Source organism: Zonotrichia leucophrys, chromosome 7 (genome assembly GCF_028769735.1).
Source record: "Zonotrichia leucophrys gambelii isolate GWCS_2022_RI chromosome 7, RI_Zleu_2.0, whole genome shotgun sequence".
Lineage (NCBI taxonomy): Eukaryota > Metazoa > Chordata > Aves > Passeriformes > Passerellidae > Zonotrichia > Zonotrichia leucophrys.
In genome coordinates, this window is record NC_088177.1 from 34970568 (window position 1) to 34986624 (window position 16057).

General features: G+C 42.4%; 1 protein-coding gene across 1 annotated transcript in view; it reads right to left on the bottom strand.

Annotated features, from left to right (window-relative positions):
• The window catches only part of ADCY5 (adenylate cyclase 5), a 203813-nt gene that overhangs the window by 19037 nt on the left and 168719 nt on the right, over positions 1-16057 (bottom strand). The window contains exons 9-12 of the mRNA XM_064719085.1: positions 11896-11918; positions 7354-7498; positions 5636-5733; positions 2840-2927 (exon numbers count right to left, since the gene is read on the bottom strand). Coding sequence (XP_064575155.1) covers positions 2840-2927; positions 5636-5733; positions 7354-7498; positions 11896-11918 — 354 coding nt within the window. The remainder of the gene's footprint in view (positions 1-2839; positions 2928-5635; positions 5734-7353; positions 7499-11895; positions 11919-16057) is intronic.

Sequence of the window (16057 nt, forward strand, 5' to 3'; positions counted from 1 at the left end):
ACTTGATAAGTTAGTAGCAAAACAGATGTCTGTCAGCAGAGTATTTGAGAAGGGACCCTGGTTCCCATGACCTTAGACTCTACTGGGAAGGGACACCACCTCACAGTGGCCAAGACTTCATGGAGCATCAAAGCAAAGAACTGGAACTCTCTTGTTTATTACAGCTGAAGAAACTTGGAAAGCCAAGCTGGCTGTGCTGGCAGTTCCAGGATCAACTTCTAGTCCATGGAGAATTTTATAGAGGAAGATAATAATGACAGCAAAAGAAAATAAAACATGATCAAGCTGTTCAGAACGAGCCTGCTGGCCACTGTCAAAGGCAGAGCTGGGGAGGCCAAACAGGGAGGGGAAATCTCACATGAAAGCTGGAAAGAGGAAGAAAAAAGAGACACTTATCACGTAACAGTACAGCAAACAGGCAAAAGTTGTGCTTATGCTGATGTCCTGGAGTGAACACCTGCTTTCCAACTTCATGTGGAATGAACCACTGGTATTTAAAACACATGCTCTCCTCTCCCACATCTGAGTGTGAAACAAAACAAACAATGCTGACATCCCTGTCTTTAGGGGTTTCATCTGAAGGATCTGCAAAACTGCCTTCCTTCTGCAGGTGTGTGTTTCCTGGAGCAATGTGGAGTACAGAAATAAAATAACACCACTTATCCAAGGGCTGGGTAAACTCACTGCTTAAAAATCAAAGACTTGAAACACAAAGAGGTTGTTCTGGATGACAGAACTGGGCTGCAGCTATTAGGAGCTGCTGCCATCAGACATGGAGCTGACAAGCTTGAAGTACCTGTTCCCTAAACAAGCCATCTCATAATCAGGTGTTGTCAGCAGAGGCTAATTTGGAGCACTAAGAACAGGTAATCAGAAAGGAACCTGAGCTAGAAGGCTCAATATTTTCAATATATGCAATCTCTGCACAGAAGCCACACTGGATGTTATACGTGAGTATGTTGTGGGGATGAAAACTCACTGCTGGAAATGTCAGGGGCTTCAGAAAATCCCATTAAATTCTGATGTTATTCTGAATTCCCTCTGATGTCTTGTGCATCCAGAGCCTATGCACTGAGGCAAAGCCAGCCTAGAAACAGTTGGAGGCACCACTGAACAGACCTCTTCTATAGGAATTTGGAAGATCAAGACAAAGAAAGCAAGAATGAAATCTGCCTAACATCCCAGGGATTGAAAAGTCCTGTGTGCCTTTTAAATTCATCAGTAATTAAGACCAGCAATAATTTTAACCAAAAAGCCCAAACCATAACCAGAGGATTTGAATGATGACAGAAGAACTGAGTGCTGCTGTCAGTAAGTGGCAGTGGCCTGTAAATGCCACTGGGTGACAAACAGCTCTGAGCCTTGGATCAGGCAGCTGGGGTGCTCCAGGGCTGCCCCAGCTCCTGTCCCAGCAGAACCAGGGACCTGGGGTGGCCCTGCCTGGCTGGCAGAGTGCTGGGATGGTGCTGCCAGAGACCTGCAGCACCAAATTCCCAAGTTCACTGTGGTGTGATCTGACTCTTGTCACATTGGTGGTTAATTAACTGCTAATCACATGAACTGCTGATACCTGTTTACAAATGGATGATTTTCAGTAGCATCCTCAAGTGCAATGGACATAGCAAGTACAACCAGGCATCTGTGGGTACCATTTCCCAGCTCAGGGCACCCAAGCCTTCCTATCAGCAGTGTTATTTCTGACTCTGCTTCTCATTGCTGGTAAACAAGCCAGACCAATGGGATGCTGCACTTAGAAACTAGGCTCCCTTTAATATTGTCATAAGGCCAAAGGAAACCCTGTGAGTGAGTCGTTAACTTCAAATAGAAGTTGAAGCTTCTGTCACTGGGAACACTCTGCAGCTCTTATTATATGAGAAAGCAAAGCTTAATTTCCAAATTTAACTTTAAAAAAATCAAAAAGATATGTAAGGTGCAAGTCTGTCAAGAGCACCCACATTCAACTGTTGAAAATGGCACAGAGAAGATAATTAAAGTGAAACAAATCATCTGCCTGACATTATCCATTATCCCACTGTTTCTTCTGCTGGAAACATAGTGCTACTGAGCTATTTTATTTCAGGCACTAAGGAACAAAGCTAAGCTTGGGCTAAGGAACCTGAATCTGAGTATGTTCCATGTTCAGACACTTCTAGGCTAGAAGGATCCCTAAACCTAAAACACATCCATGTTTTTAATAGGAACACCTTTGAGTGAAATGGATGAGCACAGCACCCTTCCCACAGTGCTCAGTGCCAGTTTACCACAGGCTGACAAGAAGAATTAATATGTTTTTGGACTTCACACAATGTATTTCTTTTCTGATCAAAGGCAGCTACAAGAAAGAGCCCAGTGGATGTTGGAAGCTCTGTACATTCATGTGAGAAAGGCTGATAAAATTCTATATGTTTATGGCTTTTACTTCCCTCCAGGACATTTTTCCTTGATGATATTCTGCTTCTGATTATCTGCCTACCCAAACAGGCATATGCAGCAGGGGCCAGCACACAGGCAACGCTGCAGGAAGTTTACAGGGAGGAAATGAATGGTCAGGGCTTGGTCCCACATTGGAAAATGTGCTCTTCTGATATCAATATGAGAGTGTCTGCAGGGGACTTAATAGACATGCAGATCCACAGAGTGATTACTTCTTGCTGAGCTACAGAGATGCCAGCCCTAGCATCTGTTTGCAGTTCATTCTGCCTTATCAAAGGCTTTTTCTGTAACCCTTATCACATAGTGTGGAAAGGATGGCTAACAAAACACACTCTGTTAGCTGAAGAAGCAGATTGCTGATCTGGTTATCTTAGGCAGAGGACTACAAAGAAACCACAGTACTCACCTTTACACAGGAGTAAATGACTGAAACAAACACCACCGTGGTCAGGATCAGGAAACAGGTCAGGAAAAAACCCAGCATAAATGTAGAGCTGAAATCAAGGAGAGGTTTGGTTGGTTTTGTTTTTTAAATGCACATTGTGTAGAATAGCTGCAGCTCTGCTCTCCAGAACACATTTGTACAAGCTATGACACACTGCACAGGCTTTCCAATTAGGATAGCTGTGGGAGACACGAGGTGCCTGGAATACCAACAGACCCTCTGGCCTATTTAGAATTATTCAGACAGGCTGCAGAATAGAGAATGCTGCATCTTTTACAGCAATCACCTTCCTGCTGGGGTGACAGAGGTGGGACTGAAACACATTTCATGCACTAGAGGAGGTGACAGAAGAACTTGTTGTGGCAGGTCAGCCCCCAGCTGGCTGTGGGCAGGGCAGCCCTGGGAAGGAAGGCAGGCTGAGTGCTGAGGTGCAGCTGGGTGGGAATAATCTCACTGGGAATGGCTTCCTGTCTTGCACAGGGAATGTCTGTGCAGCACCACTCTCTGTGCTCTGTCTGGTGCTGGGATGTGAGCAAGCACAGCATAAGGATAGTCAGGGATAACAGCCTTATCTTGGCCAGCCTGAGAGGTTCCTGCTCCTCCCAACTTTGAAGTACAAAGAGGATTCCAGGGCCAACTTTGTTCTGTGAATTTTCATCTGTTTTCCTCACAAAGAGATTCAACACCAATTTCCCAGTGATTGGTCTCAGTGTGACAGGATAGGCCTCCTCCCAGGAGTCAGCCTTGTTCATAATCTAAAGGAAGTACTCTTGCAATGTGACATTGAGGGCAACAACACCAAAGCCAGCTGTTCTCTGTGTTCTCTCGTGACTACTAGGATAATTGTACTTGCTAATTCTCTGTTTGAGCCTTTTTTGAAATTCCTTAAAGCAATTCCTCTTTATCATAATAAATTGACACTGACATTCTGTTTCTAGTTTCAAATTCTGATTCCATGGTGTGTCTTTCATGAAGCTCTGATGGTGACACATATGCACCTGTGGTTTCACTTGGTGTTCAATAAAAGACCAAAGCTATGCAACTGAAATATAAGGAGAAACAAAGCAAAAGGTGAAGGGAAGTGTATCTGACCTATAGTTAAAATATAAAATTTTATTTACTCTTGAACCAAACAGACAGGCCAGGCTGACTAAGGACACTTCAGAACTTGCAAAAAAAAAAACCCAAATAAACAACCACCCTCCTTATGGGCAGCATGGGAGGAGACTGAACAGCACAACATTTACACCACACTGCCATAAGGGATGGCTCCTGCGTAATACAAAGGAGGCAGCCATATGGCTGCCACACATGAGAAATTGTCAAGTTGTCATTTAAATGTTAAACTGGGTTTTATGGAGACAGCATAGGGGCTGCTTAGGGAGCTTGATGAGCAACACAGGGCTGGTAGAGGGCCTCTGCAGGTGTGAAGTTATGACAGCAATATTTAGAAGTCCAAAGTGTAAGCCCCTGTTATGTTAGTTACTCTCAGAGAACATTTTTGGACATAATTAACATTGCATTAATTGCTGGGAACTATCTAGTTCCAATTTTGAGCCTCTTTCAGCTTCACTTGCAGTTTCCCAAAGCAGACCTGTCTGTTTACATAGTGCATTTGTCCTGATGTTATTTTGCTGATTCAATCCTTCTGTGAGCACTTGTGCCTGGGAGAGTGAATGATAAACATCAGACTATGTGTTATTTCTGTGACCTTCTGAATATCTCATCTGAACACTGCAAACCAGTCTCTACTTTAAAAAGAGTGGTGGCAACAGACATAGAAAACAGTTGTGATGGCACAAAATAGTGCTGGAGCTCTCTTTAGGGACATTTTTTTGTCTTGTAAGGAAGATAAATTTGGAGCCTTTTCATAGCTTCTGTGATCTTGTTCTTCAGTTTAAAAATTACTAACTCTAAATTTATTTCCAACACAGCATTGCTCAGTGAATGGTGTATTATTGCTACTAAACCAGATTATAGGAAATACCCACATGCTGTAATTTTAAGTGACTTTTAAAGAACTCTTTGAGAAGTCCCATTTCTGCAGAGCTCACTCACTGCTGGAAGAGATTTAGTGAGTTGAGCTGTGCCCTGCAGGCAAAGCTGCAGACCAGTGCAGTTGGCCAAGAGCACTGTGCCCCACAGCCCTGAGGAGCTTTTGCCATTCTTGCCTGGGAAAAGAAATGGCAGCAACCCTGAAACCTGGAGTGAGCCACAAGCTCAGGCATGTGCAGCTCAGTCTCCTCTCTATCTCTCCTCTTGCCCAGCTGCTCTGAGTCCAGAAGAATAAATGTATGAGAGATTATCCTCCTTTGCAAAGCAGATCCTGAGACTCAGTGCTCTGAGCAATGAGGCTGTGATGGGTTTGCACCTCCCTGTCCCAATGTGTTTAGACAAGAGGGCAGCCCAGCCTTGTGCTGTGAGTGTGTGCTATGCCTTGGTAGCCAATCCCTCCTACTCAGTGATATTTGTTTTCCACAGGCTTATAAATGTGCTGAACTGAATTTCCTAAGACCAAGGTAAATTATAAGAGAAATCACTTCGGGGAAACAGAAATCCTCACATGCCAGTGAGGAGGTTTTAATCTGCACTAGAAATGGGTGAAAACAATAAGCACCATGCATCACTTGAGCATGAATTATTTAAGGATTTTTCTCTTCCCCTTGGAGTTCTGAATTTTCAAGGAAAAAACAAAGAAAAGTAGGCTGGAATAGAGGAGGGGAGCAGATGGGAACAAAGGCATGAAAGGGTACTCACTGTGGCACGATTATGATTTGAACAAAGCAGATGAAGAGGAAGACTAGGGAGGCACAAGCCACATAGGCTCCAAACCTGTCATCCACCTGCTTGGAGTACTGCAAAAAAACCACAGTTATTATGTTAGTGGGAAATTTGACTGGCTGCCATAAAAAACTTCTTACTTGGCTTTTGTCTAGGTCCTTGGAAAGCAGTGCTGGTATAAAACAACATTCCCAGCTCCCCTTCTCTCCCAGGCAATCTGTAAGGGCAAGAACAGGCCCAAAGGCCAGGGCAGAAACCCACAGAGCTGGGTGAAGAGAGGATTCACCAGCTGCCCCTTGCATGAGAGGAACAGAGATGCATTATCTGGGACCAAGATTCTAGGTCACTGTCATCAGACCTAAACTTCTCGCATGGGAAGTTTCCTCCAAGAGGGACAAATGCTGCTGATGAGGAAACCTTGCATTTGTGCAGATGACTTGACTTATTTTAATGGCAGTGCAGGGCTGCTGTGCTTGTCACACAGTCACTCCTTCCAGCTTCTTGTCATCGTGTCAGCCACGTGGGAGCTGCACCCCATTCCCAGAGATGCTTTCTTTAGCTTGGAGCTCAGTTCTCAGCACAGACCAGATCAGTGTTTGAACCACAAAATAAAAGGTGCTCTGAACAGGTGAACCGCTAATTTCCCTGGCAGTTTTCAGCTATAAAATTGAAGAGGAGGAGTGGGGGGAAATTACATGCTAGAGCTTTTATCCAGTCCCACACTGATTCATTGAACAGCTGTAAATCCTCAAAAGCTCTGCTTTTGTAATAGGTAGTCATTCTTGTCAAGGAAAGACTGTTTCTAAATAAAATTATAAAATAATTAGTGCAGACTTATTATGAACTGTTTTCCATGGAATAATGAGTTTAACCCACAGACCACTCGAGCATCCTAAGGATATGTGCTTGAATAAAAAATGAAAGAAAAAAAGGATTACTTCCTTTGTGCAATTAAACCCATCATTTCTCATGGTACCTTTAATAATGTCATCCAGGTACCTCTAGACTTAGAAATTAGACTTGGAAATTTAACTTTGCAGCCATCTAGAGCTGATGATAATGGATAGTCTCTACTATATAGTCAGAGAAATGGTCTTTGCCTGACAGCAATATCTAAAACCAGATCAGGATGAAATCAACTGCTCATGAGCTTGAGGTCTGTTACTCCCCTTTCTCACATTTGTGGGATAGAGAACTATTTTTTGCTTAAAATGGGCTCCTAAAAATACCCAGGGTACAGACTGCATCCCAATGAGCCCTAATAGTACTTGGGGCTCTATGGGGACAAAGGGCAGAGGAGTCCCTCCAGAGGAGGAGTCCCTCCAGAGGAGCTTAGGTAGGCTGAAATGGGTTTCTCCAGTGATTTGAAGGAGATAAGGGGTGACTGCAATCTCAGTTTGAAGTCTCAAAGTCAGAGAAAAAAAACCTGGTTTATTCTGGATTCCCTTTACTGCTTATCACTGCACATTCATGTGTGTCTGATAGAAATGGCTTTCCTGGCCAGTGTGATTTTTTTAGGACAAGTTATATTAAAGTTTCCATGAAGAAGCATGGATTTTTTAAAATCACAGCCCCACCTCCAGCACCCAAACCACAGCTTAAACCCTAGATATAACAGCCTGACCTACTGCAGGAGAATTGAAACTCCTAACAAGCCTGGCTGACCCACTGCAATGGTTTTTGGACAGCGTTACCTTTTTCTCCAGGTCAGGCTCCCTGAATGTTAAGAGGAATTTGCGCACGTGCTCCGAGCGTAACCGATCGATGCTTCTGGCGTCGATGGCTCGGCCCAGAAACTCATCCACTTCATCCTCTGGGTTCATGCTCTCCTGGGTGCTCCTGGGGATGCCATGGAAAGGGAGCATAAGAGCACAAGATGATTTCTGCCTCTGCACCGTGTGTTATTGCAGTGCATAATGAGCTGGAGGTTAATGCCATTTTGCTCCAGCTGGGAAAGGGACTGGGAGCAGAGAGGGAGTGGTACCAGCTCTAGAGCTCACTGCCAGTCCTGAGCCATTACTACAAGGCTTCTATTTATTTGCCCTGTTTCTATACTACATTCCTTGCACTCAGGTCTCATTTCCATCCCTCATTATCTAAAACCACTGGGTAGCCTCCTTCCCCTTGTCCTCTGACTTATCCTTCCCTGCACTGCTCTACTGCTGTAGCTGTTAGTGCCTGCACTGAAAAAAATGATTTATGCCTCCAGTCATATTTCATGCTTTCTAATAACAATTTCTGTAAATATTATTAAAAAAATTTCCAAACTTGAACAATTTTCCCTTTTTGAGAAAAAATTGTTTACAGAACAAACATTTGAGGAAAAAATGTGGCCTGACTCCCCTTCACACAGTTACTTATGAGTATAAAGCATAAAACAGAAAGAAAAATCTGTTTACAAGATATTTACTTAAGGAAAGGTTGCAAAAGAAAAAGGCAACAAAAAAAAATACAAATTTGATTCTGCTTTCTAAATATGTGGAACAAGATTATAATATTTTGTGCCACTGTTTTTCTGAATCTCTGCTCCAGCTAGAGAAAAATGAAGCTGATTTTCAAAAACTGTTGAGAAAAAATAACACTGTAAACTTAATTGTCCTGAGGCATTTTGCGCTGAGGATGAGGAAACCTGAAGCACCTCCCCAGATTCTAGTTATTTTTAAAATCTAACAGTATTTTAATGACTTGATGCTGTCACTTTAATGGCCTGCCCTCAGACAAGCTATAGGCAGAAATTAAAAGCTAATCCTGAAGTGCTGTTTTTCTGCTCTGCTTGCATGATTGCCCAGGTTATCCCCAGGGTTTGCCAATAGTTATCCACTGGAATATGCCCCTCCCTTGCACTGGGGTATATTGCAGCAGATAACTATTTCTGTGTGCAAACCTCAGGGTGCCACAGCAGCTCTGGGCTCCTGCTGTGTGACCCTCCCCAGCTCTGGAGGAAAAATCCTGGGGTCTGACAAGCACGATGAAAAGTACTCTGCTTTATTTCCCTGTTTCATTTGTACTGCACCAGAGCACACAATGCACTCTGTGTTGCAGCCAGCAGGCTCCCACAGGTAAGGCTGTGCTGGAAAGCAGCTCACAAACCAGATTGTGACTCTGTTTTAAAAGTTAAAGGTTCCTTTCCAAAAGGAAGGCTCTTTCAAAGCTTTCTGCAAAACTGGATCAGATTTTAAGAAGGAGCGAAAAATAAATCAGGTCTATCTGCTCATTTCCATTCTACCACTCCTTGACCCAGCTAGCAAGCTAAATGTGTCTGCACCTCAGCTGGGTCATGACAGCACAGCAGTGGCATCTACTCAGTGCCTATACAGCAGTTACAAGCCTAGTTTGTCTCAAGGTCTAATCTCTATTTTAGCCAACCTTAGTATCAAAGGGGTTGGGGGAAAGAATTTTTTAATTTGGGGCTCTAGAAGTTATTTAGTTCCTAGAAATTCATATAAACAGCTTTGAAAATAAAAGTGGTTTTGTTTTCCTACAAGGTCAGGACATTCAATTTACTTCCTCAGGGGAAGTACATCTGCTTGAGCATTCAAGGGGATGCTGCTTCGCTTCATTCAGTCCTTGCAGCGTCTTCTGGGCTCATAAAAACGAGCAAGGAAATCATTAGGCTTTGTATTTACAGAATGCCTTCCAAGGCCCTGTGAGTTTGTACACACTGGGGCCATTCCCACTTTCCCGCTCCGCACACGGGATGCGCTCTGCGCTGCAACCCAGCCCAGGGGCAGCCCAGCAGCTGGCAAAGAGCACTCACATTTCCAGTTCCGGTCTGAAAATGCCACTCAGGAGGATGTAAAGGGAAAGAACCTGCCTGCTTGGTGTCCACCTCAGCTGCCTGCAGGTCTGTACTAGGTTGTTTTACTGCTCAGGGTGTTTCTAATGCTACAATAAGCTCCAAGCTTGCAGGCTGTCTGGAGTTACCCCAGCAGGTTTGAAATTGCCTTGCTGGGACATTGGCAGTGGGCAGCCACCCTCACACAGACTGCAGGGAAGCTCAGTCACCTCGCACAGCCTCAGCTGTTCAGGTGACTTTCACAGCCCATTGTACCCAAGCTAAATTACAGTGCAGCAAGTTTGGGTACATTTGCATAAATGTAATTTTAAATTGGCATACTAAAGTTCCCAGTTCTAAGGAGTGCCCTGGAGGCAGTGCCTGTAAGTCAGAGCTGAGCTACTGCCATAGATTAATGAAATTCATATGTCAAAATGCCTTTTGATATACTATGGTTGATGGAGGGGAGGGTGGAATGAGGATTTCAGGCTGCCATGAAACTTCCAAAAACACATCCTAAAAGCAGTGCCGAGGTTTCTTCAAATGTAGCCAACAGAAAATTGTGTCAAGGGACAGAACAGCACAAACAAGAGCTTGTAGCAACTTTTTCAAATGTGAATGCTACCAATTAACCCAGAGATTCTGGCTTCAGAGTGGTCCAAAAATGTGCTGCTGATTTAATTACTCTCTGCCAATGCAGAGTGTGACCACTGCCAAAACTACATGTATGCCATAATTTTAAATGCTTCATGCTTAGGTTGAGTAACTTAACCTGCACTCATGCACATGAGGTTTGGTCCTGTTTTCAGGGATGTGTGCTGCCCACGTCTTCCCTTGCTGCCAGACAAAAGTATTGACCCGCAGTATTTCTACACATGAAGGAACTGCCTCAGGACCTGACATGGTTTAGGTATCTAATTTTAACCATTCTCACCATGAACATACTCTGCTAGAGATTTATTTTTGCCAAATCTTTGTACTTGAGTTAAACAGATTTCTGGATAAAGAGAATCAGAGGCAAGTAAAAGCTTCTTTTGGTACTGAACAGCAATGCAAAAATCCTGAAATCTGTATAATAAGCTGGCACCACCCTGAGTGAGACAGCTCAGCTATTGGCTGTAACAGCCCAAGGAACCTTTCAAACTATAGGATGGAGAACAGAGATTATGGCCCTTGGAGCAACAGAGGAGATGCTGTTCCTCAGCTGTTGAGTGGCTCTGCTGTGGACCAGCACTGAGGCAGCTGATTTCTGTGTTTTCTAGCAGAAACTATGAGGAAAAATACCATTTCATGAGAGATACTGAAAATTTCTGTATTCCTATTATTTTGTTGTAATCTGTTAACTCTTTTCTGCCCAAAGCATATCTAACATAAATGGAATTTCCCAACATCCCTGGATACAACAGGAAACAGTGAACAGTGAGACCAGAGAAACATCCCAGGGTGCCCAGAGCTAAATGTTACAAAAATCCAGTTTGCAGGGAAGGGCAAGGGAAGGAGAGAATGACTCTTAATATTGCCATGTTCAAACTTATCACTTTCCATTTATGCAGCTGCTCTCCACCATAATGTGAATTTTCCCACAGCTGGATGCCTAGAGCTCACAGAAGCATTTACCTGTCCCAGCTCACAGAAATCCACTCAGCCTGAGAAACATGACAAAGAGCAACAGCAACATAATTTAGGCATCAGTCTCCTCTACTGTTGCCTGACTCGCTCTAAGCAAGCTTGTAATTAATGCCATTCAGCAGGACTGAACATGAAATTATTCTAAACAACTTCAATACAGGAAATTCTTTTGTTTTGTCCAGTTGTAGAAGTTAAAACATGAATGTGTTTGGGCTTTTTCCTCCAAAGGCAAATTTTCAAAATATAACTCTCATTAAATTGTTTTAACAATTTCTCTAAAGTTCTCTAGGAAAAAAAAAATGAAAATGTTGCTAAAATTTGGCTATATTTTAGACCATTAAACTTTGAATTTACTTTTTCAAACAAGTTATCATTTCTGAGTTTATTTTTATATGCAGAAATAAGTAATATGCAATAATGAATAATATAAAACATAAACAAACTCAGAAATTATACAGGCATTTCAATACACACATAAACTTTTCTTATTGGAGATGTCCAACACTTGTATATACTTTAGAAGAAGATTTTGTCTTGGGTTATTTTCAAAGAGTGGAGATTATTTGGGGCAAGGGGAAGTGCAGCAAAAGCATTTTAATTATAAAAGCAAGTTAGAAGCACCAAACAAATAAATGTTTTGAGGGCAGTAGCTGTTCTGAATGCACATCAGTCAATCCTGTGCCCTCAGCTGGCTGTCCCTCCAGGACAAACCTCTGGGGAGCCCAAGAATTATTTTTGGCTTCCGGGCATCAATTTTTGTCCTGTTTTAATATGAGAAAAAAATCCCAAACGTGTAAACATAACAGTGTATGACAGAAGTAAATTTGCTTACTTGTCCTTGGGGTCCTCGAAACCCTGAAAGAAAGGAAAAGAGCACAAGGGTGAGCAAACAGGCTGACCTTGAGAACACAAAGCATCCCGGGAACAGATTTCACAGGGGACTTTTCAGGGCACTCATTTGTTAGGTGTGGATGGACAGCTTTTCCCACCCACAACAATATTTTGTGCAGCCCTGCCAGCGGGCAGACAGAGCAGCTTTGGATAAACACATTCCTTCAGATATAAATTCATGGAAGTGCAGATAAAGGAAATGTTTCAGCTGACTGCTGGCACACTTTATTTCATGTGTCTTCTTTTCAGCAGTCACATTACAAATGATACAATGGAAATTGTATTGATATTGTAACTGAGGATGTGTTTTGCTTGAAACAAAACTCAGAACAATAACATGAATCAACCCCTGTATTCAACAAGGTTGCATCTCTTTATGTCAGGGCTCAGCTAAGGGCAAAGGATGCATTTTGGTTTTCATCTCTCCCACGGGTCTCCCTGCTCCTCCCCTCATCACATGCACACAGACAACACGTTTTCTTGAATGAGATTTCAGGAATTATTTATATTATTTGCAATAGCCCAAATATTCACAATTCTTTCAGGACCACCTGAATGGATTAAGTATTTATGAGTCATCCATAGTTGTCATGGCTAGAAGGCCTTAGACAAAATTTTATATGGGGGCAAAAGTTTATTTGCTTAGCATTAACATACCTAACAGACCAAATTACATCAAAATTGCCATTTTGCATGGGTTGAAACAAAATGTGCCCTCTGACATCTTGGCTTAAATTTAACTGTAGTTAAGAAAAGTTGTATATTTGACAAATAGGGTCAAATACTAAGGCACAGAGTTTGTACCCTGTGTTCCAAAACATAAAACAAATGTAGCTGGGAGATATGAAGAATGGCTTTTGTTTTTCTCCCAGAGACCTCAGGCCAAAACTGCTCAGGGCACGTGAGGATATTCCAGCTGCCGGACCTGCAGCAGCAGCCATTCTGGGGGCAGCACACTGAAATCCATCCTGACTGTGGAAAATCAAACATCTTTGGGCAAAAGTCTTCCCACAGGGGCCTTGTCCAAAACCATCAGAAACAACAACATTGACCAGATACTAAATGAGAACAGATTTTGCCCTTGCAGTGCATTAGCAGTGTGGCCACATGGCAGAAGGAAAGCCAACACACCAGCTTTGCCAGAGGGAAAAACTGAGGTCTGTCACTCAGGTCAGCAGCCAGGACTGTGATTCACTGAGAGAGCAATTCCCATTTCTGCATACTCTGTTTCAGTCTAAAACCACACTCCTAAACAGAAACTGCCACTCCAACTTAACCCATCGAAAATTCAGATCAAGGAAGTCTCTCAGTCCCATGTCACAGCCACCAGCAGATTCAGTGGGAAGAAGGAAATAATAATGCTGATTAGCATGTTAGCATGGCTAGTTATTAAAGTAAAAAAAAAAAGTACTTTTCAACTTTTTGTTGGGTGTTTTTTTTCCTTCTTCTTTTGCCTAATTATTTTACAGTTGTCAGAAATATCTGATTGATTTATTTATTTATCGTCTAAGTAATCCTACCACACAGTGCCAAAACTGAAAGCTCACTGATTAATCATGGAGACAAAATGCTCACTAATTTGTCTGGTGTCACTGTCAGTTAGGCTGGGGGAAAAAAAAAAAGTTAACTGAACATGAATAGCTACCAGCCAAGAAATAAGCAGAGGGAAGGGATGAGAAAACAGCCAGTACTTTATTAGACAGATATGAAGGTCACTTTTTCAAGCTTAGACAGTTGGGAACTGGATGTCTGAGTGCAGTGGGAGAGTCCCCTAAAATGGTCTGATTTTCACCACCAACTGTGTAACCCTCCATCCCACTGAATTCCTCAAACTAAACACAGATCTCACACTCCTGCCTTTGGGATGCACAAGTTTGAGGACACAGGCTGACCAAGTCAAGTTACTAGAGCACCTCAGCAAGCATATCCTCAAAAATTTCCCCAATATTTCAAGTATGGATAATATTTAACTGGCCATTTATATGAGTGAACACTTAACCCATATGGAGTTTGATTCTGCTCTGCTTCTCTCCCTCAGCAAAACTGTTACAAGGAAAGTTTCTAAAATAAAAGAGAATTAATTGATCTAGCTTTTCAATTTACAATACTAAATTGTATTTGAAATTCTGGAAATTATTCTTGATGGTAACACAAATTAAACTGGTGCTTCAAAACTAAAGACCAAAAAACCACATATTTCAAGTAAAGCAGAAAAGAAATAGACTATCATAATTTCTTTCCTGGATCTTCATTTAACAAGGCTAAATATTTAAGAGTGACTTGAACTTTAATTAGAGAGAATCAGCTTAAAATTAAATGTTGTAGGAACCTGTTTAAGTTAAGCAAATTAAATGATTCACTTCAAATGCTCCCATTTCATACTAAAGATTCTTCAAGCAGAATTGCCAAAAATGGAATTGTTCTAGAGAAAGGTCTGTGGGATTATTTTAGGAAGAAAATCCTTAAACACAGCTTCTTAAAACCTGGTCATTTATTACAGGATATCTTATTTGCACTGGAAGACTTTGCCAGGATATAAAGCAAATACACCTCTAGGACCTGGCTATGACCAGAGCTTTTCCTCCCTCTCCACTAAAGCATCCCTCTTTCACTCACTCACCAAGAATCCTTTCAGGCAGAGGAGGTGATCAGGTGCTCAGGGTCATGCTGCTCACCCTGCTTTGAGTTGGGAGTGAGATTTCCCCCTGGGTTTTGGTTAATGTGCTTTCACCTCTCCCACTCTTGCGGGCATGCTCGGTTCATTGAAGAATCTGCACTTCAGATTATTTCCTTCCCTGTGCACAAGGCTTGAGCACTAATGACATATTGGTCTTTTTTCCTTCTCCCCAGCTGGCAAATAGTTTAGTACCTTCAGGAGTTTTGCTCCAGGCCATGGCTCAGAGTAAGGCTGCTCCCATCAATTGCCATGGTCTGTGTTATACACAGGATAAACACACAACCAAGCCTGCAGGAATAGGGTCTAGATGGATTTTTCTTCATTCCTACTCATAATCTGGTGGCCAAACTTCCAAATACGAGGGGCTAAAGGCACTGTTCAGCACCCCTCATGTGATCCACTGGAAGTTGGACAGCTGGGCTGGGGCTGGGCTCAGCCTGTTTGGGTACTGCTGCACGGAGATATGTCAAAATTGGCATTTCTGCACAAACATATACAGAAATCTGACCACCCCCCCAAAAAAAAGCTGATAAAAATGAGATGCCTGTCATTTAGGAGAGGGATTGTAAAGGGATAGGAAGAGGAATAACCAATTCCTGGAGTTAAGAAGATAAATCCCCTCTTGGCTGCTCATGGATTTGTACCTAGCAGGTTGAAACAATGCCAGTGGTTTTCTAGGGAGCTATGAAGAAAAGGCTGGGAATTGTCAGTAGGGATGAAAGTGACAAAAGTGATGGTGGCTACAAGGATCAGACAGATAGGAGTTTGCAGGAGTTCAAGGATAGCTCCATAATCATGATGATAAAGTTGCCCTTGTTCAGGCCAAAATTCCTTCCTTCTAGAAGAGACCATAAGGCATGAGATAGGTCTGACCACAGTACAGTACTAATGGACTGCTGCACATAGGACCTCATGCAAATTTTATTCAGTCTCATTTTAAATATCCCTGATACTGGTGTTTTTCTCATTCCCCCAGGAAGCTTTATTACTCTGCCATCAGATTGCAAAAGCAAAGGTAATAGCATTTAATAATTCCTCTGAGACTAAGACAAGTCCTCTCTTTGACTTCAGGAACAACCCAAACTCAGCTGAATCAACTCCCTTCAAGGCTCTGCTCTTTTGTCTTTTCTACAGGAGATTATTTAAAAAGCTTTATTGTTTTATGGCAGGTCAGGTGACTCAGAATCCACACTGACATCCTCAGTGGGAGTAGATGTGCAGGAGGAAGAAAAGAGGGAATATTACTGCCTCAGTCCCTATGGCCCCTAAGGCTTACTACTTTATGGGGGATATTTTATGAATATCTATTGTGCTAAAAGCTCATATGACTGCTATCTCTCTGCTTGACTTCTAAATTAACTAAGCCCTTTTCTTTGAAGATTAAAACTGATTCCTTAAATAGAATGACAAAGTGTTTGTCAAAGAC